Below are 21,132 nucleotides of genomic sequence, written 5' to 3' on the forward strand. Positions count from 1 at the left end.
CATTGTTAAAAAAATCGTTTTCTAAACAGTATTATTATTATTATCATGAAAAATAATAACAAATCACTAAAAAATATTAATAAATTATTTTCATTATCATATCCATCATAATAATAATAATAATAATAATAATAATAATAACCACAACAACAACGTCACTAATAATACAGAAATTAATTTATCTAATAATAACAATAATAATATATTAACAGTAATAAAAAAATTTAAATCGTAATGAGAAATAAATAATAATATAATATTACTAATAATAATATTAATAACTACAATAGTACTAATTATAACACAAATAAATAAAATTTGAATAAATATATATATTCATCGTTAAATATTAAAAAAAAATTACTTTTTCATTAAAAATGATCCAAATACTTAATAATATATTTTTACAGTTTGATAAAATCACACACCATAATTTTTCTTTCTGCAGGTATGCTTCTTCTCTTACATTTTGTTTCTTCACTCTTAACCCTCTTCACTCTTATTTTCTCACTCTCCTTCAACTCTTTCTCAGCTTTAGTAACTTTGTTTTTTACTTGGTTCTCCTAGCTATTTAGATTTTAACTTTTAATCACTTTTAACGTTTTGCGAGTAAACACCCAATCCAGTCCTCGTCCATTTTCACGAAGGACAAAGCGATCCCTGTCCATAAAAAAGGGACACTTCGACCCTTAACCTTTTTATTATGGGACAATACGGTTCCTCTGTTAAAAAATTTATTAAATAATAATAAAAATTAATTTTGTGGGGGTTTTATTTGTATTTTGTGGGAGTTTTAAACCTCCACAAACTATTAATAACTTTGTTTTTAAAAAATTCCTTCATCAATAGAAAAACCATTGATAAAAATGATGCCACAAAATAAAAGTAATTATAGTATAATAACTTTTAAAGGAAAAAAATAACATGGAATAATAAAAGAAGAAAACTTTAATGTTGATAATATTGGTATTGGTGATCATGACGGTAGAAGAGATAATGATGATGATAAAATATGGTTACACAATAAAAATAATAGAAGTAAGAGTGATAATAATAAGGATGAAAAAGATAATGGTAGTAGTGGTAGTAATTGGTTATATTGTTGAAAAGATTTTTGTGGGGTTTAAAACCCCCCACAAAATACAAATAAAACCCTCCACAAAACTAATTTTTATTATTATTTAATAAATTTTTTAACAGAGAGACCGTATTGTCCCAAAATAAAAAAGTCGAGGGTCGAAGTGTCTCTTTTTTTTGGACAAGGATCGCTTTGTCCTTCGTAAAAATGGACAAAGACCAGATTGGTCTTTACTCACGTTTTGCAGCAACTACAAATTTTTTATTTCATTGCGTCACTAAACAACACATATCCACATTTGCGGACAACTCGCCATACATCTATATTCAAATTTATTTTATCCATAACCAAATTAATTTTTGTATAAATGCTATCCTACCGTCAATTTTATTATCCTAACGAAATTTGCACATACGGCTCCCTCCGTGCTCCACCTTGCAAATATAACAGGTATGGCAATGTTTATTCTGCTTTCCCAAGTCCCAACAGAAATAAAAATACACATTTTTCAATAAAACATCCCAAGATGATGAAACTTATGATTAACAACGATGAAGCCCAAGCACTCATCCGTCATCAATCCATAAAACCATAATTTACCATAAAACCATAATTTACAGTATGAAAGTTAAAAATAATCATTTCAAAAGTTGCAACACAACCAAAAAAAGCCAGTTAATACTTCCACAGAATCCATCACTCAGATCCCCTTTGACAAAATATTCAAAACACCAGCTGATTGTTTTCAATTTCAGAAAGTGGCACATCACTCACCACTAACATCCCATTTTTTTTTCTCACCGCAAAATCAACATAAAACAAAAATCTCAAACCCTTGAAAAACCCAGGAAAAAAAGGCGATCGGTAAATAAGTAAATAACGCAGCAGCCCCCGTGCAGAGAAGAAGAGAAACCAGGTTGCGAAGAGGAAGTTCAGATTCTTGGAGTCGAAGAGGGAGAAGGTGTGTTGGGGTTGCGGCGGATACGACGGAGGAGGAGTGGTGGCGGGGAATCTGGTTCTGCATTTTTTTTATTTCTCCTTTTTGCATTTTCTTTTTGGCGAGTTCTCCTTTTTTTTTTTGAATTCTCTAGTCCCAGCGAAGGATCCCCCTCCCCAACCCACTCTCTCACTCTGAAAGTCTGAAACGGGCTAAAGGGGAGAACGTGGCGCCTCAACCTTCTCCCTCTCACCGCACGGTCGCCGGCTCGTCTGCGTCCGCCAGCTCCTGCGCCTTCACTGTTGTCACGTCGTCTGTACCTCCGTCCGCATCTGTCGCCTCCGTTCGCGTCACGTCGACCCTGCGCCTTCACTGCGTCACCTCGCCGGTCTGTGCTTCGAGGTGGCTCGCTTCTCTCCCTGCGGTCAAGGCGTCAACCTTCCTGATGTGAGTTTTTTTTAATTTTTTTAATTATTCTCTGTTAATTTTTAATGATTTGGGTGATTGTTGCTGTTTATATCTTTTAATGTAGGTTTAAATGGTTAATGATTGATTTTTGTCTTTTTTTTTTCTCATGATTGTGGCTGTTTTTTTCATGATTGTTATTGTTTAGGTTTTATTTGTTTTATGTAGTTGCTGTTTTGTGGAATATGTTGATTATTGATTGATGCATTATATATATATATATATATATATATATATATTGATTTATACCTTGGTTGATTGAAATATGCAATGGTTGGATAAGCTGTGAATTGCTTTTTTTTGGATGATTGAAATCTGCTGATTGATTAATAGGTTATGTGATAGTGTGATACCATGTGGCCAAATTCTACAAGAAAGCCTGTGACATATTCGACTCTGAGTATAGTCTGTGAGTTATCTAACTATTAGTTGATTTTGTGCATGGGCTTCAATGTTTCCTTGATTATGTATAATTTGCTGGTGTTGATTGTGCAGATGTATATTTGGGACTTTTCAGGGCAAACAAACCAGTTATTCATCAATGAAAAAGTGACAAATGATTCTCTTTGTCAACTTGGAAAGGAGGTAGATGTTGATTTGTCTTTATCCTTTTTATGTTCCTTTTATGCAATTTTTTTGTTGATGAAATTTTAAGTTGGTGTTCCAAGAAGTTGATAGAAACCTGTTGTTAGTAGATAGTTGGATATTCAAGTGAAAAAAACTTGACAAGAGGGGAAACAATTTAAATTAAATTCAAGGAAAATTTAATGCAACTACAAGTAAGCACTCACCAGGACATTTCCAATGAGCACGCTAATTGTTTGGGAAAATGCCAAAGAAGATTAAATATCTTTTTGTTCATCAATTGTGGCATGAGAATGAGGAATTCGGAAGCCTTAAAGTTTTGAAATTTATGTAGCTTTCACTATTCATTGTGCTGTATTCACTTGGTGTTCTGATAATGTTGAAGCCTCGTAGTTTGTAGCTTCCTCTTTGAAGAAGGGCATGTTTCAGCACGATTTCAAGAAATGAGGCTCCATGATCAGGACCTTATGTGTTGATTCCAGGCACAAGGAAGCCTTGTCCCTTTTCCATCAATACATAAAGGGTTATGCAGATTTTAAACCCGATCACAGTGTTGTTGCTTCGATTCTCAAGTCTTGTTCTGCCCTATTGGCTCTCAAATTGGGCACAGCTCTACATGGCTATGTTGTTAAGCAGGGCCATGGTGCTTGCCAGGTTACTAACAAAGCGTTGCTTAACATGTATGCAAAATGTGGCAAGCTTGTTGAATGTAAGAAGATGTTTTATCAGCTCAGCCACCGTGATTCTGTCATTTGGAACATTGTTCTATCTGGGTTTTCAGGGTCCATGAAGTACAATTCAGTTCTGATGAGGATGTTTCAGACAATGCACCCAATGGGGAGGCTAAGCCCAATGCAGTTACTGTTGCCATTGTCCTTCCTGTTTGTGCTCGTTTAGGGGATGTCGACGCTGGAAGGAGTGTGCATGCTTACGTGATCAAGTCTGGTTTTGAGGCGGACACTCTTGCTGGGAATGCTCTTATGTCAATGTATGCAAAGTGTGGACTGGTATCTCATGATGCATATGCTGTTTTTGACAACATTGGTCACAAAGATGTTGTTTCGTGGAATGCAATGATTGCAGGTCTTGCTGAGAATCTCTTGTTTGAAGATGCATTTACATTGTTCAGTTCAATGGTGAAAGGGCCAACACAACCAAATTATGCCACTACAGCAAATATTCTGCCTGTTTGTGCGTTGCTTGGTGAGAACGTTGCATACCAGTATGGAAGGCAAATCCACTCTTATGTGCTGCAACGGGCTGAACTGTCGGCTGATGTTTCTGTGTCCAATGCTTTGATTAGCTTCTACATAAGAGTTGGTTGGATGATGGAAGCGGAATCTTTATTTTGGGCAATGGATGCAAGGGACTTGGTCTCTTGGAATGCTATTATTGCAGGATTCACATCAAATGGTCAATGGTTTAAAGCGTTGAATCTATTGAGTAATTTAGTATCTCGAGAGATGCTATTGCCTGATTCTGTGACTATTGTTAGCATACTTCCACTTTGTGCTCAATTCAGAAACTTGCAGGTAGGGAAACAGATCCATGCATATATCTTTAGACACCATTATCTTTTTGAAGATACTACTGTTGGGAATGCTTTAGTTAGTTTCTATGCAAAATGTGGCAATACAGAGAAAGCATATCATACTTTCAATATGATACCTAGGAAAGATTTGATTTCATGGAATTCTATTCTTGATGCCTTTGGAGAGAAGAGGCATCATTCAAGATTTCTCAGCTTGTTACATACAATGCTTAAACTTGGAATTAGACCTGACTCAGTTACAGTATTGGCTACCATCCATTTTTGTGCTTCTCTCTTGAGAGTAGAAAAGGTTAAAGAAATACACACCTATTCAATTAAGGCTGGATTTCTAGTTAGTGACACTGCTCCTGCAGTTGGAAATGCAATACTTGATGCATATGCTAAATGTGGTAACATGGACTATGCTAATAGAATGTTTCAGAATCTATCAGAGAAAAGGAATCTGGTCTCGTGCAATTCGATGATTTCAGGTTATGTGGGTTTAGGATCACATCGTGATGCAAATATGATTTTTAGTGGGATGTCTGAGACAGATCTTACCACCTGGAATCTTATGGTTTGAGTATATGCCGAAAATGATTGTCGGGATCAAGCTCTCATACTGTTCTACAAGTTACAAGCTCGAAGGATGAAGCCTGATGAGGTGACTATCATGAGCATCCTTCCGGTATGCACACAAATGGCATCGGCACACTTGCTAACACAATGTCACGGCTATGTCATTCGTTCTTGTCTTGAGGATCTTCACCTAAAAGGAGCCCTCTTAGATGCATATGCAAAATGTGGTATCATAGGCTGTGCGAGTAAGCTATTTCGCGCAAGTGCTACTAAGGACTTGGTTATGTTTACTGCTATGATTGGTGGGTATGCCATGCATGGTATGAGTGAAGAAGCACTTGGAATTTTTTCTGATATACTTAAAATGGGAATCAAGCCAGATCATGTTATCTTCACTTCTGTATTATGAGCTTGCAGTCATGCTGGCTGTGTAAACGAAGGTCTGAAGATATTTTATTCAATGGAGAAAATCCATGATATGCAGCCAAATGCAGAACAGTATGCTTGCGTGGTGGATCTCCTTGCTCGAGGTGGCCGAGTTAGGGAAGCATATTCTCTCGTCACCAAGATGCCAATTGAAGCTAATGCCAGTCTTTGGGGGTCATTGCTTGGTGCCTGCAAAATCCATCATGAAGTTGAATTGGGGCGCATTGTAGCCAGCCATCTGTTCAAAATCAAAGCTGATGACATTGGAAACTACATTGTTTTATCGAATTTGTATGCAGCAGATGCTAGATGGGATGGGGTCATGGAGGTTAGAAAGATGATGAAGAATAAAGATTTGAAAAAGCCAGAAGGATGCAGTTGGATTGAAGTTGAGAGGAAACATAACATATTTGTGGCTGGGGATTGTTCCCACCCACATAGAAGCATTATTTACAATACTCTATCTACATTGGATCAACAAATTAAAGATATATGTAATTAAGTACCATAAAACTGTCGGCACTCAAATAATCACATATTCACACCAAGAAAACGTAGTAGTATGATAAATATACAATTTACATAGAGCAAAGGTTCTTTCATCTTCTAGGCGACCTATATTCACTAGCAAGAGTGAAGGTAAATGCATCATGTTCTCCTTTTTGACCCATATTAATAATTTTTTGTCCGGGTTGCTTTCTGAATTTTATATATGTTGCAGTTCATGAGTCTTGCCTATTTAATTGGATATGAAACTGAAATCGAAAGAAGTCTTGTCAATAGATACATTTTATACTTCTGTTATCTTATTGTGATCAATTGTCATTCCATTAGTTGATAATCCAATACTTATTACACTACACTTGGCTAGACTCCTTATTTTCATTGTTTGATGATGATTTCTTTCCTTATGAGCAGTTCTAATCTCAGCTTGCTACCTTGGCCTAAGCCAGCAGTTTGGCCTTCATCAGTTCCTACAGATGCCTCAGCACAGGTGCTTGAGAAAGAAAAGGTAATTTGTAACCATTATTATCAACGTAACAGAAGATTGTATTACCCAGAGTATAAACTTAGCAAAATATTATTGATTGCTAATTACATCACTTACTGCTTTTTCTTTCCTAAGGTTAAGTATTTCAATAAAAAGTTAGATTTGAATTCATTAGCCATGAAAGATAAAATTATCCTATCCAAAAATGATATATAATTTTTTAGATCATAGTCATGAAAATTCAGGAGACTTATTCTTGTTATCCAAATTTGTAAAATGATTGATTTTTACTACTTAAGATCTTGAGGTTGGGACTTAAAATATTTTCCTTAAAAATGCATACATTTTACACTAGCCAAAGGTATTAATGCACCAAAAAACTAAATATGCTTATTTTTGTCATGTCAATATTTCAATTCTACATTTTTTCACGAATTCTGTTTATACTTGTTTGGAGGCTTCTTGTCATTTCTTATTCCCTTAGTAAAAGTTAAAAATTAGAGAAAGTACCTTCTATTGCCCTTAATAGAATTAGAACTTTACTCAAAAGTAGAACGAAAAGAATAATTTAGTCATAAAATATTTTCAAAACACCTTTAATTTGTTGAAGCTATCATTTATTTCCCTAGATTTTTATGTATGCAAGTTCTTTTTAAATGATATGATTTTGTCTTTACAAGTGATTCTTCAAACTATGTTTAAAGCCAAGCCTTTTGGTACCCGTGCCTCTTGAACCTATTGTGCTGGTGCAAGAGGCCAACAAATAAAGGGCTTTATAAACAGCTTAATGAAAATGAGTCCCTTCGGAATAAAGTACATTAAGCTGTTCATTTGGAAAATGAGTCCATTCGGAACAAAGAACAAAATCACTTGTAATTCTGAATGGACTCATTTTCATTAAGCTGTTCATTAAGCTCAAAGTCTTTTTCTTCCTAAATTCAGGGCTTGAATTGGGTATCTGGTCGTTTGTTTAATTCGTTTGAGCAACAGATAAAGTTTGATTTTTTTTAAAGTGGTTTACACATAATTTAGACTTCAAATATGGAATATTGTCTATTGAGTTTTGCAAATAAATTATAATGGATGAATATTGTCTTTGAAATTTTTCTTTTTGGTCAAATTAATCGGCAAGAAGTCAATTTGTGCTACTTTCAATGTTTATCAAGCTTGCATCAACCCAAGCCTAGATAAAATATTTCAGGACACCAAGGAATGCTAAAATTTCATTGGTTAGTAAATGGAATTGTGTTTCTCTTTTTATGGACTGTTTGAGTTTGTCTGATAAGATCTCTTTAGAATTTTAGTCCTACTTTTACAAGTGCAAAGAATTATTGCCAACAAGGAGCTGTAAGATTTCATATATATCCTGTTCTTGGGAAAATTGAATGGCATGTTGTAACGTTTCTCTTCTACTTTTAATGCTGCTGTATCTTGAGTGTTTTTACAGGAAAATGTATTATTATCTATTGTTCGATTGAATCCACATTTTGGTTTTAACTTTTAACTTTTTCTGGTTATTATGCTTTGGATAACTATCTTCTTTATGAGCATTTATCGAAAACTCTGTGGCCAAAAAGCTTTATTGAAATGTTTGTTTCTCTTTAATTATTAAGCTTCTAATTTAGGATCTAGGAACCTCAATTGAGATGGATAGAACATTTTTCAAAAGAATTGTTCTCGTGATTGCTTCTTACCAACCTATGTAACATTTTATTCACAAATCAATCCATGGGCAAAATAGTCTTTCTCATTTTGTATTCCAAACAAACTCATCTCTCTACTCTCTGCCTCCTTCCTCATTTCCATCGTCCTCCATGATCTAATTTATAATGCGATGGAACAATGAGTAAATATTGATTAATAAGGACAACTCAGTCCTTAAAGGTAAAATAACAACCCATTTTGTAACTTCAAAAAATTTCGGGTTGATTACTAATGACAAGTGTGTTTTACACTCTTTTGTATAGTTGGGAATCAATTTAGAATTTATTTTAGTCAGGGAATAAATATTTATTGGAAGAAATATTTACTCTCCTGTTTCGGTGTTGATTCTTTATTTTTTAAATATGGTGCATGCAGTTTAAGGTAAAAGATGCTGGCAGTGAAAAAACTGCCACCAAAGCAACAGTTTGTACCATCCCTTGAAGACATTGTCAAGTTGCTTAAACTCTCAGCTGATTCCAAATGTTTACCCTTTGGAAAATCCATACATGCACAGTTGCTAATTCGGAACCAAGCTTCACACCACACTCACATATTCCAAATCAATTCTTTGATCAACTTCTACGTCAAATGTGGCCACTTGGTCCTTGCCCGAAAACTGTTCAACGAAATGCCACTTAGAAATGTGGTCTCTTGGAGTGCTCTGATGGCGGGGTATCTCCATAGTGGGAACCATTTGGAACCCCTTGTGCTCTTCAAGAGCATGGTTTCAACGCAAGAAGCGTGCCCCAATGAGTTCGTTTTAACAACCATTGTATCTTGTTGTTCTAGTAGTGGAAGAGTCCATGAAGGTATGCAACTTCATGGGTATTTGGTGAAGTGTGGATTGGTGTCTCATAAATATGTGAGGAGTGCCCTTGTTCACATGTACTCAAGGTGCTCTCATGTGGACTCAGCATTGAAGGTTTTGGATATGGTCCCCAACCATGATGATGATGGTGATAGTGATGTCTTTTCTTATAATTCTGTGTTGAGTGCTCTTCTGGAATCCAGAGAGACGGAAGAGGTTGCTGGGGTTTTGGGGAGAATGGTGAATAGATGTGTGGTGTGGGATAATGTTACATATGTTAGTGTTATGGGCCTTTGTGCTCAAATCGGAGATTTGAAACTGGGTTCGCAAGTCCATGCTCGGTTGTTGAGGAGTTCGACGTTTGATGTCTATGTTAGTAGTGCATTGATCGACATGTATGGCAAATGTGGGGAAGCTTCAGAGGCAAGGAAAGTTTTCAATAGCTTGCAAGAGAGGAATGTGGTTGTGTGGACTGCTCTCATGGCTACTTACTTGCAGAATGGATATTTCGAGGAGACTCTGAATCTGTTTACCAGTATGGATAGAGAAGATACTCCACCCAATGAGTTCACTTTTGCAGTTTTAATTAATGCTTGTGCAGGTATAGCTGCACTGGGACATGGCGATCTATTACATGCCCAGGTTGAGAAGTTTGGTTTCAAGAATCATATCATTGTAAGAAATGCTTTGATCAATATGTATTCCAAGAGTGGCAGCATTGAGTCTTCATCTAATGTGTTCTCAGATATGATACATCGAGATATAATCAGTTGGAATGCTATGATTTGTGGGTACGCCCATCATGGACTTGGTAAACAAGCTTTGCTAGTGTTCCAAGATATGTTGTCTGTTGGAGTGTGTCCTACCTATGTAACCTTCATTGGAGTTCTTTCTGCTTGTGCTCATTTGTCTCTTGTACAAGAAGGGTTTTACTATTTGAATCATCTGATGAGGAAATTCCAGATTGAACCAGGATTGGAGCACTACACCTGTGTGGTTTTGCTTTTGAGCAGGTCTGGTTTGCTTGATGAAGCTGATAACTTTATGAAGACAACTCAGGTGAAGTGGGATGTTGTTGCTTGGCGAACTTTGATTAATGCATGCCATGTTCATCGAAATTATGATCTGGGAAAGCGAATCGCAGAATATGTCATAAAGATGGACCCTCATGATGTGGGGACTTACACGTTACTATCAAATATGTATGCCAAGTCAAGGAGGTGGGATGGAGTAGCAAAGATTCGGAAGATGATGAGAGATAGAAACATCAAGAAGGAACCTGGAGCAAGTTGGCTAGAGATAAGAAACGATATCCATGTCTTTCTTTCAGAAGGCGATAATCATCCGGAATCTGTTCAGATTTATGAGAAAGTTCACGAGTTGTTAGCAATGATCAAGCCACTTGGGTATGTGCCGGATGTTGCTGCTGTGCTGCATGATGTAGAGGATGAACAGAAGGAAGGTTGTCTTGGTTATCACAGTGAGAAGCTAGCTATAGCATATGGCCTCATGAAAATTCCTTCACCTGCACCAATTCGTATAATAAAGAACCTTCGGATGTGTGATGACTGTCACTCCGCTGTGAAACTGATATCGAAGGCCACAAATAGGCTGATAATTGTTAGAGATGCTAATCGTTTTCATCATTTTCAAGATGGGTTCTGCACCTGCATGGATCATTGGTAGAAACAGAGATAAATTTTGTGTATTCTGTAATCTAGCAATGTTTTATCTTGTTCAAGGTATTAGAGGATCTTTTTCTACCCCTTTTTTGTCAAGGTATTAAACAGCACATCTACCGGTTACAGAAAAATAGAATAGAATACCAAGATTTAAAGCAATTAAGTTCCAAAATATAGTTCCTCACTTCTGCACATTCATGTACAATATTTATCTAGGATTCTTACTGTATATGTTATTGATTAGATTCTCATCCGTGGCAAGAAAAATGAAAGAATTTCAGTTTCAGTGGCACTTTGGCATCATGAGTTTCCAAATCCTTGCTCTTCTATGTACTTAGTCTGTAAGAATTACCTTTTCTTCTGCTGAAAACATTTGCAGCTCTTTTATAGTCTCACAATCTTATTTGATCAGATAATGCAAACTTTTGACAGAAAAGAAATTTGATTGTTCATTTCCGAAACACTATTCCATGCTTCTTACTCATCTTGGACTTTTATGAACTAGTTATTCTTCACTTCTCCTATCTTTGTTTCCTTCTAGTATTTTAATTCATACAAAGTATTTAATCAGAGATGAAGCGTCAATGTAAACACAACTTTTCAAATTATTTTCATTATTTATGCTGAGAGACAAGAACTATCAAAGGGAAAAATATATTAAGCAAACTAATATATATTATATAAAATACTGAGGGTAATTCACATAAAGAAATGAGACCCAAACCAATATTAGATGGATGCCCCAAAATTAAATACCTTGCATGTATTTCTGAATTTAGAGTCTATTTTACGTAAATCGAAGTTCTTAAGCTCGATTTAGAGTCATTCCATGTAAATGGAATAAAATAAAGTGGATTTATCCTAGTACCTAGTAAATTAAATAGAATAGATTCGATTTACTATGATGTAGTCGAATGAAGTAGCTTCGATTTACTAGGTGGGGAGATGCAACCCATAGTACTCGGAGTTGTCCAAGGCAAATCGAATGAACAAGTTTTGATTTAGTGGTTTTGATATCCCTAGTAAATTGAATTACATTAATTTACATTAATTAGCTAGCAAGTAAAATTTATATTTTTGCCATTAATTAGCTAACAATATTTAAAAGTGTGGACTTAAAATGTATTATTGGATTATTAGACTAAAAGAATTGGGTTGATATATAAAAATATCGATTAAAAAAAGGAAAAGTCTAGGGGCCAGCAATTTTATCAAATTCTGGCCAGCATGTAACCATCAAAGAAGAGTAAGCCATTGGATGAAATCTCACATTAATCTCACACCATTAAAAGCCTCATTGATGGCTATTTGATAGCTATAAATCCCAAAAGTTGCTGGTCCCCTAGCATTCCTCTTAAAAAAATAAAGAATTAGATTGTAAAATTATTTTTTAATTCCCTAATTTTGGAGATTGAATTTAGAGTTTAAATTAAAATTCAGAATTTAAATTAGAAATCAAAATTTAAAGTTTATTATTTAAACTTTATAATAACAATATAATTAAAGAATTTATTGATATTTACTAAAACTTCCTAATTTTTTAATTGAACTCAAAAAATAAAAAATAAAAATATAACATTAATATCCAAAACTGCGAATATTATACTTGCTACAACGAGTATGAAGAAGGGTGTCGAATGACTTCACCAATCGAATTATAGAGGATGTTAGGAGTATAAATCGAATCTATTATTGTAAATTGAATCCATTAAATTTGATTTACCAGGGGCATTAAAACCGCTAAATCGAAGAAGCTTGTTCATTTAATTTACTTTGGACAATATGGAGTACTATGGGTTGCATCACCCCCCTACCCCCAAGTAAATCAAAGCTACTTGATTGGATTTACTTCACAAATCAAATCTATTCTATTCGATATACTATGCACTAGGATAAATCGACTTTATTTTATTCGATTTACATGACCCTAAATTGAGCTTAATAACTTCGAATAGAGTAAACTCTAAATGTGGACATAGAGTAAGGTATTTGGTTTTAGGACATCCATGCAATATTGGTTTGCATTTCATTTCTTTACGTGAATTACCAAATACTTAAACAAGAACAAATAAATCAGCAAAAGCAGTTTTCCATTATTTTTACAAATTCATTGAAATCTATTCTTCCATCTTGATTCACATCATACTTTCTAATCATCTTTTAACAGTTCTCATGTTCTCTTGCTTCCTTCCATCCCAAGATTCTGAGAACTCACTGCAACTTGCTTGCATCGATAAAGCCGTCTTTGTTCTCATCAAAGACATCGAAAGCTTCCTTCAGCTCCTCAAGGCTTGGGCTCCTGTTCCTCAAACATGTCAGAAAGTTTCTTGGAACCAAACTGTTCTTGAAGTTCCTCACTTTCCGAGCTGCAAGAAAGTCTCTTTTCGCCATCACCATTTTCACATGATCCCTCTCAAGTTTCCCAAAATCTATGAAGCCACTTGGCTCATTGTGACAAATCTCAGGTTCAGAACTCAACTTCTCATCGAAACATGCATTTGAGTTACGATAATGAATTTGAGGCAAAAGAAAAAACCAGAGAGCTGAGAAAAACTCATTGTTTATGTTGTAAATTGTACAAAATAGGAAAACGTATTTGAAACCGAAAAATGGAGTTGAGTTGCCATCACTCTGTGATCTCTTCTCCTCAATAAAGCAGTGAAGCTGACCAACAACCATGGTTTCAAATATCCTTACAAAATGAATGAAGTTAGCTCAAACTATTAGTTTGCTATCTAGTTAGCCTAAGAAGATGTGAAATCTATGGTTTGAGGGAAGGATGAAGGGTTGGTTATATATAACATGGTTCTAAAAACTGGACCAAATTGGCCGGTCGAACCAGTCCGACTGGGAATAAGGAGCTTCTTGTCGCGGTAAATTTTAGAAAGTTAAATTTAATAATGTTTGTATAGTTTTTTGGAGTATTTGAAAATGCTTTAGATGGTTTCGGAACGTTCTTAGAAGGTCTTGGAATACTCTAGAAGGTTCTAGAAGACTCAGGAAGGTCATAGAGTATTCTAGAAGAGTGTAGATGTATATAGAACTATGAAGAGTAGTATGGAATAATCTAGAAGTATTTAGAAAGTTGAGGTATGACGGATATTTGTAATGAAGGTTCTAGATGATTAATCTAGATCGTTGATTAGATTTAATCCTAACCATCCATTGAAGAAGTGGATGGCTATAAATAGGGGTGATAGTTAGAGTTTGTGTGTGTGAGTCATGTGTAAGTCATTTGTAACAAACACTTGAGTAATAAAGTGTTCTCTCCACCAAAACTTCCTTTCTCTCGTGTTCTTTTGTGTTCTTAACTTTCTTGCTAAATATTGAGGATTAGGCTGACTTGGTCTTAGCTCAAGAGGTTGAGTAAGTCCGAGTGACGACACGGTAGCGTTGGAGTGTGTCCAAGGCCATGACAATTTGGTATCAGAACTAATGTTCGAGAGGGAGCACAAGTGGTTTGTGGGTATGGCTTCTAGTGTAACAATGGAGCATGTTGAGTCTTAAAGGGAAAGAGATACTATTCCTTCTCAATAGGAAAACAAAAAGGTGCGCTCTTCAAGTGAGCCTAGAGGTAAGAACTCTATCTTCTTAGAAGAGAGAGTTTCTACGTTGGAGAATGTTCTATCCTCTATGGATGAGCGCTTCCAAAGGATAGAATATGACAATGAGACCCTCGAGGCTCACGTGTTGAGAGAACTAGATACTTTCAAAGAAAGTATGCTCCAAATCGAAGAGAAGCTTGAGAATTTCTTGAAACTATTTGAGGAAATTTGAGTTTGGTTTGAAAAGGCAAAATTTCGACCAACCATTATAAGGGAGACGACAAAAATTGATCTCCCCAAGCCAAAGGAGTTCAAGGGCGTGAGGAATGCTTGAGAGGTGGAGAACTTCCTATGACAAATGGAGAGGTACTTCGAAGGTCAAGGGGTGGTCGAAGAAGTAATAAAGATACGCACTGCAGCTCTCTACCTTTCTGATAATCCTATTTTATGGTGGCGGAAAAAGTGCATAGATATGAAAAAGGGTACTTGCAAGAACCATGTGAGTACTGTTAAACCGGTCAAAAACCTGTCCGGTCGGACCAAATCGGGACCCGTCTGATTTACATGAAAGAATGCCATTTTATGTTTTGTTTAAAAAGTAAAGCAATCCTTCCTTGTTCTCCCAACGACCAAGCCAGCCAGCCCCTTTCTCCTTTTCTTTCCTTCAGAATTCAGAAGCTTGCACTGCCCTCAACCAAAAAATCCTATCCATCTAACATGTACCATTGCCGCAAAAAGTGGGACACTGCTGCGGTTTGTTGCACTTAGGAGCTTCCCTCTTCATCCTGTTGGCATGCTCCAAGTCTCTGACCCCTGTTCATACTCACTGATCGCGACTTCTTCCTCGAGGTCAGCTCGGTGTCCGTTGTCTTCATCTGCTCAGTCAATTCTGCCGACGTCTGGTCTCGTGCTTCAACTCTCTAACTCCTCTCCTCATTCACCAATCGTGTGGTCGTCGTCTGCTTGCAATCATCTACTCATTGTCGCGCTCAACTGCTCAAATCGAAGGTCAGTGCTCACTGCCAATGCATGTTCTTCATTTTTATGCTCTGTTCAGAAATGAGTACGAAGGTTTAGGATTCTTTGAGTGGTACTCAGATTGATTTTTTTGTTCTTGGTTCTTAGGTTTAGGATTCTGCTATGGCTACGGCTATGACTACTCATATTGATTTGTTGAACAAATAACCCTGCTCACTATTGCTGTGATGTACTATTTTGTTTCCTTTTTTTGCTGAAAAATTTTTTTGTGCTGAAAGCTTGAAACCTTGAGAATCATTGTTAATCATTGAAAAAGTTTGTTAATTAAAATTATGCTGAAATTTTGTTAAAATGATGAGTAATTACCTAAATAAATCCTAAGAATTTTAAAAGTGGATATTTCCCAAAAAAAATTTAATACACACAAACATCTCCAAGATTTTACTCTAGCAGACAAATCAGTCTCTAATTCATTTTTCAGGAGAGTAATTACCCAGATCAGCCCCCAAGAATTTCAAAAACAGACACTTTATTCCAAAAAAAAAAATTAATACACAGATCAATCTCCAACATTTTTTTCGTTAGACATAACAATCCTCCGTCCAAAAAAAAATAAAATTATTATTATTATTATTATTATTATTATTATTATTGCACAATAATATTGCACCATAATTTTTTGTATTTTTTGGCAAAAGTAATAATAAATTTATTCATTAAGTTCTTATATATATATTTATAATATAAAAAGTGTTAGGATTTTTTATTTAAATAAATTAAAAAATATTTTATTTCTTGAAATAAATAATTTTAAAAATAATTACGAAAATACGTAGGATTACTTATCTCGTACAGTGTAAATGAGATAAGACAGTGTGCATGACACGTGTATATCTCGTTTACAATGTAAACGAGATACGTGCAAGCTTACATCGTTTACACTATAAACAAGATAAGACTGGGTAACGCCTATATATAGGTATCGTTTATAGCGAGGTTCTGGGCCCCATTTTCAACATTTTTACCACTTTCTCCTCTCTTCTATCCCTTTCTGATCATATTATTGAGTAAAACGAAGATGGCGCGCGCAGATGCACGTGATCCGGATATCAATAAATTGAACGCGACATGGCACTACGTCGGGGCAGCCGACTTCGCGGTTAGTTTTGTTATCTTGACATTTATGTTATCCCATATATGTATAGTCATGGTTAGGATACTTGACAAGAACTAGAATACAATTTGTATCGTTAGCAACAAATTACTGATAAGGTATAATTCTAAGAATGTGGTTCTCATTTTTTTTGTAATTTAGTTTCTAACTACATAATTATTAATTTAAATATTAAATACTTGGGTAGATATTTTCCAACCATTGATCTTAGTTTATTGATTATGTGTTTCTTAATTTATTAATTTAGTTATTAACTATCCAAATAAAAATTATTTTTTAAGTTATGTGAAGAATTATGTAATTTTATATTTACCTAAATTAAATTATTAAGTAAAAATTTGATAATTAGATTATTAATTACTTTAGTGAATGTTTTTATTTTAAGTAACGAATTGAGGAAATTTTTATTAATTAACTAAGTAAATATTAAGGTAAAAAATTTTATTGACATAAATTCAGTTAGTACATACGTATAAATTTCTGTTAAATAAATGTATATAAAAGTTAACTCGATTTGTTATGTCGATGCATGTATACAAATTTTTTCTAATTGTGATCACTTATTTTTTATCAGAGGCCTCGCCTACTTCTGCCTCGTCGAGTGAGTCACACACTTCCATCATCGGATGCCATTGTCTCATATTTGAGGGAGGTTGCCTTTGGTAACACGGTGCCTCTCAGGGACATCGTCTTTGATAACTTTCTGATCAAGATATTCGTGGAGCGCTGCATAGACCATATCTCTTATCCTGCGCTCAACCTCATCCATGTCATTCCGAAATTTAGTAGAGACAGGTCTTTCGGTAGCCTTTCTATGCACGAGTGGATTAGGACGAAGCAGAATCCCAAACCACTCCGGCCAAAGTGCCTCATCGGGTATCGGTAGAAACTCTATCTCGTTTACCTTGAACACAGCCTCCTACATGTACACTAGATGAATATATGGATCCCACTCGATGCTTGCGGCGGCACAAGCAGCAAGTGCATATTGGCATGGGTAGTGGAGAGATTGGAAAAATCCGCTGTCACACGTACCCGCCGTTAGCCAAACACAGAATGAACCTTGCAACCAACCCTCGAACGACTCTAACTCCTCAACGACAAACACTGAAGCTCGTCTGTCACAATGGGTAACATGCATCTTTGGGATGTCCTCTCTGTTCTTTTCAACAGCTGACATCAGTCTTTGGGAGAAGTGATTTCCAGCCGCCAGCTGTGCCTGTGCCTCCCTACCCTTCGTGACGAACAACTTCTGCAGCCTCTCGTACGTGATGCACATGATGGTAGAATTAAGCAAGTATCGTGTACCCTTCAGCGCTGCATTGATGCACTTCGAGAGATATGTTGCCATGTGACCAAACCAGTGACCACTGTCATAGTGTTGTAGCTATATTTCTTTGTTAAATTTACCAGCCCAGTCTGCCATCTCTCACGACAAACTTCTCAAGGCATCCATGTACCACTCGTACCCAGCTTTGCTTGGACTGTAAGCAGCGCTTATGAGGTATCGCTTGTCCTCGGTGGACTTGAAATGAGACATGAAGTTTGCGGCCATGTGTCTAACACAATAAGCATGGAACGCCCTGGGAGGTTACCACCCACTATCATCGGCCCTCCATGCAACCTTGATCGCCTGGAACATATCAGAAATAATCAACAGGCCGTTTTGTGGGGTGACATTCCGTCTTAGATTTGTCAGGAAGAAGGACCATGACTCCGTACTCTTGGACTCCACAATTGCAAAAGCAATAGGAAGGATATTGCTGTTGTCGTTTTGTGCCATTGCAATAAGTAACACACCATCATATTTGTCATATAAATGCTTGCTATCGCCAGAAACAAATGGCTTGCAATGCTTGAAAGCCTGAACATAGGATGGGAACACCCAGGATACTTTGTCGAACATGCTACAGTTGCAGACCATAAGGTGCCCATCATATTAAAGTAAGTCTCTAAGCTTACATATCGTTCTGGGACAACAACTCTGCAGTACTTGTAGTAGCTTCGGCACCTTGTTGTATGACTCCTCCCATTCCCCGTATATCTGTGCAATTGTCTTTTGCTTTGCCATCCAGACCTTTCTATACGAGGGTTTGAAGTGATAGCTTTGTCGAACTGCACTCTGCATGATGACCTTGCAAATAAGGTTATTGTTCAACTATCAATGGTCTTAGGACATGGTGGGTGCTAAACATGTATGCACTCCACCAACCCTCTGGACCTCCCTAACAAAACAAAACATTCATTGTTGGAAACTACACTAGATATAGCAATCATAAATGAGCAAATACGATACAATTAAACTTGACCTCACCAGTATCCGAGGTTCTGTCGGAGGGCTATACGGAGGGTCCAGGAACATCCAGTTGCAGATTTCCAGCAATGCACATGGTACTTTAATCAGTCTGATTTGACCACTCGGTACTCAGCACTTCTGCAAATGCTGTAGTTCTTCACACCCTGCATTACTGCATCTCTATTTTTGACTCTGTGGCTGATCCAAAACTCTACCCCATTGTCTAGGTTGTGATTGTCTTCTTTGGCATTGAAAAATAGAGATTTCTCATGCATCACCTCCATATTCAATGCATGATAGTGACTTGGTACATCTGATAGTGCCGGAATCGGGTGGGGGAGAGGCAAAACATAACGCACCACTGCCTCAGTTGGCGTCTCTGGTATAAACTCCTCCTCATCATCATCTTCAGAGGAATCACTATCATTGCTATCCGCCACGTACTCTTCGTCAGAGTCTTCATCACCTACATTCATGTCTTCCACTGGACTAGCAACATGAATCGGTGGTGGTGCGAGAGGTGGGTCATCCTGCACAAAAGTCGAGTGGACGGATCCACTGCCACAAACATCACCAACCTCGGCAGAAAGCTCAATCACTTGTTCCGCCATAATTCTCCCATAGATGTCAAACATGAGTCGCACATGCTCGTCGCCCTGGAGCCGAAACAGGCGAAACCGTAAAACTTTATTACCCAACGGTGCTAGCAACCTATACACCACCCTTTCGATCTCTTTTCTCCCTAAACCACCAAAGTTACTCAATATCGGACTCTTCAACTCGAACAACGAACTTATTCGCCGAATGCACAACAGTAACAGATTATCACACTCAAATATCACCCTATTGTCACTGTTCTTCATACGACAATTGGGATACACACAGACAACCACATATCTGCTACTACTGGATATTTTTGCCTATTTTTTGGAAGAAAAATCGAGGAGAAGAATATATGAAATGTATGTGGAGAATGCCAACGATTGCACATCCTTTTATAGCTGTTGAAAATTTGTCTTAGCGTATCTCTTTTACACTATAAACGTTATAATTTAACATGTATCTCTTTAAAATATAAACGAGATAAACTTGTACGTATCTCGTCTATACTATAAACGAGATATACACGTGTCATGCGCACTGTCTTATCTCGTTTGCATGCAAACGAGATAAGTAATCCTACGTATTTTTGTAATAATTTTTAAAATTATTTATTTCAGTAAATAAAATATTTTTTAATTTATTTAAATAAAAAATCATATATATATATATATTATATATATATACTCAATAATAATAATAATAATAATAAAATTATTAGAGATTATTCTATAAAAAATTCAAGGTTAAAAGCATTTGATATTTTTGTATTTAATATAATCAAATGATGTCCTATTTTAAAAGACATGTTTGTATTAAAAGAAAATATTTTAATTTGAATTTCAAAACATCATTATTCATCATTATTCACTTTACTTGTTTCTAACGAAAATAGTGTATTAATATGCTAGTGTCATCGTTTACATGCACAAAGCTAAGTTAATAATAATTAAGGTTGATATATAGTAAAAGTAAAATGGACCGGAGCCTATTATGTCTGATAGAGAAAAATATTGGGGGATTAATTTGTGTATTAATTTTTTTGGGACTAAAATGTCTACTTTTTAAATCTGTTGGGACTAATTTGGGTAATTATTCTGTCAAAAAATAAACTAAAAACTATTTTATCTGCCAGAATAAAATTTTGGGAATTAATCTATGTATTGATTTTTTTTAGACTAAAATATCCACTTTTAAAATTGTTGGATATTAATTTGGGTAATTACTCTAAGATTATTTTTAACCCAGCAAAAGTTAATCGATTTGACCAAAAGGTTGAAGTGATCAGAGTCAATCAACTATATATATATATATATATATATATATTATATTTGTAGGTATAAAGATATTTTTTTAATAATAAAAAGATATTTATAATATAATTTGGACTGATTTATAAAATACAGACCAGTTATACATATAAACTTTTTTGGTGTATAAGTTGTCTCAATCTCAACAAAAACAATCATCAATTTCGATGACGTGTAAACACGCGCTTCTCTATCTCTTGAATAACGCAAAAACCATTATGACAAATGCTCCTTCTCCCTCAAGCAAAATTGCAACGCTCAAAATTTAAACAAAGATCAAAATCTCTCAAAAATTTTCGTGAAAATGTCAAGGAAGTTTTAAAGCTGTATTCGAAATCTTTAGCGACAAAGACAGAAAGAAAACACGAAAAATTATTGAAGGTAATGTTCACTAATCTTGCATTTTTCTCACTTTCTCTCTCTCATTCTGATTGCAAAACCCT

General features: G+C 35.7%; 1 protein-coding gene and 2 pseudogenes across 2 annotated transcripts; 2 read left to right on the forward strand and 1 right to left on the reverse strand.

Moving 5' to 3' along the window:
* Positions 1-3,450: 3,450 nt before the first annotated feature.
* LOC112740710 (pentatricopeptide repeat-containing protein At5g39680) lies at positions 3,451-11,078 on the forward strand. 2 transcript variants are annotated; one of them, XM_072215988.1, is made up of 3 exons: positions 3,451-6,240; positions 6,520-6,613; positions 8,672-11,078. In XM_072215988.1, the coding sequence occupies exon 3, from the start codon at positions 8,685-8,687 to the stop codon at positions 10,788-10,790; it is 2,106 nt and encodes a 701-aa protein (XP_072072089.1). In that variant the 5' UTR covers positions 3,451-6,240; positions 6,520-6,613; positions 8,672-8,684; the 3' UTR covers positions 10,791-11,078. The 2 variants fall into 2 exon arrangements, with proteins under 2 accessions (XP_072072089.1, XP_025645093.1); XM_025789308.3 differs by lacking the exon at positions 3,451-6,240 and having other exon boundaries at positions 6,470-6,613.
* Positions 3,519-6,161, forward strand: LOC112740700 (putative pentatricopeptide repeat-containing protein At5g08490; annotated as a pseudogene).
* Positions 11,079-12,764: 1,686 nt separating the features above from the next.
* LOC112718585 (probable calcium-binding protein CML46) lies at positions 12,765-13,539 on the reverse strand (annotated as a pseudogene).
* Between the last annotated feature and the right edge of the window lie 7,593 nt (positions 13,540-21,132).

This window comes from Arachis hypogaea, chromosome 2 (genome assembly GCF_003086295.3).
Source record: "Arachis hypogaea cultivar Tifrunner chromosome 2, arahy.Tifrunner.gnm2.J5K5, whole genome shotgun sequence".
Lineage (NCBI taxonomy): Eukaryota > Viridiplantae > Streptophyta > Magnoliopsida > Fabales > Fabaceae > Arachis > Arachis hypogaea.

What these genes read in the sequence shown, in the direction of transcription:
- LOC112740710 (XM_072215988.1), top strand. Translation starts at nt 8,685, where the DNA reads ATGCTGGCAGTGAAAAAACTGCCACCAAAGCAACAGTTTGTACCATCC.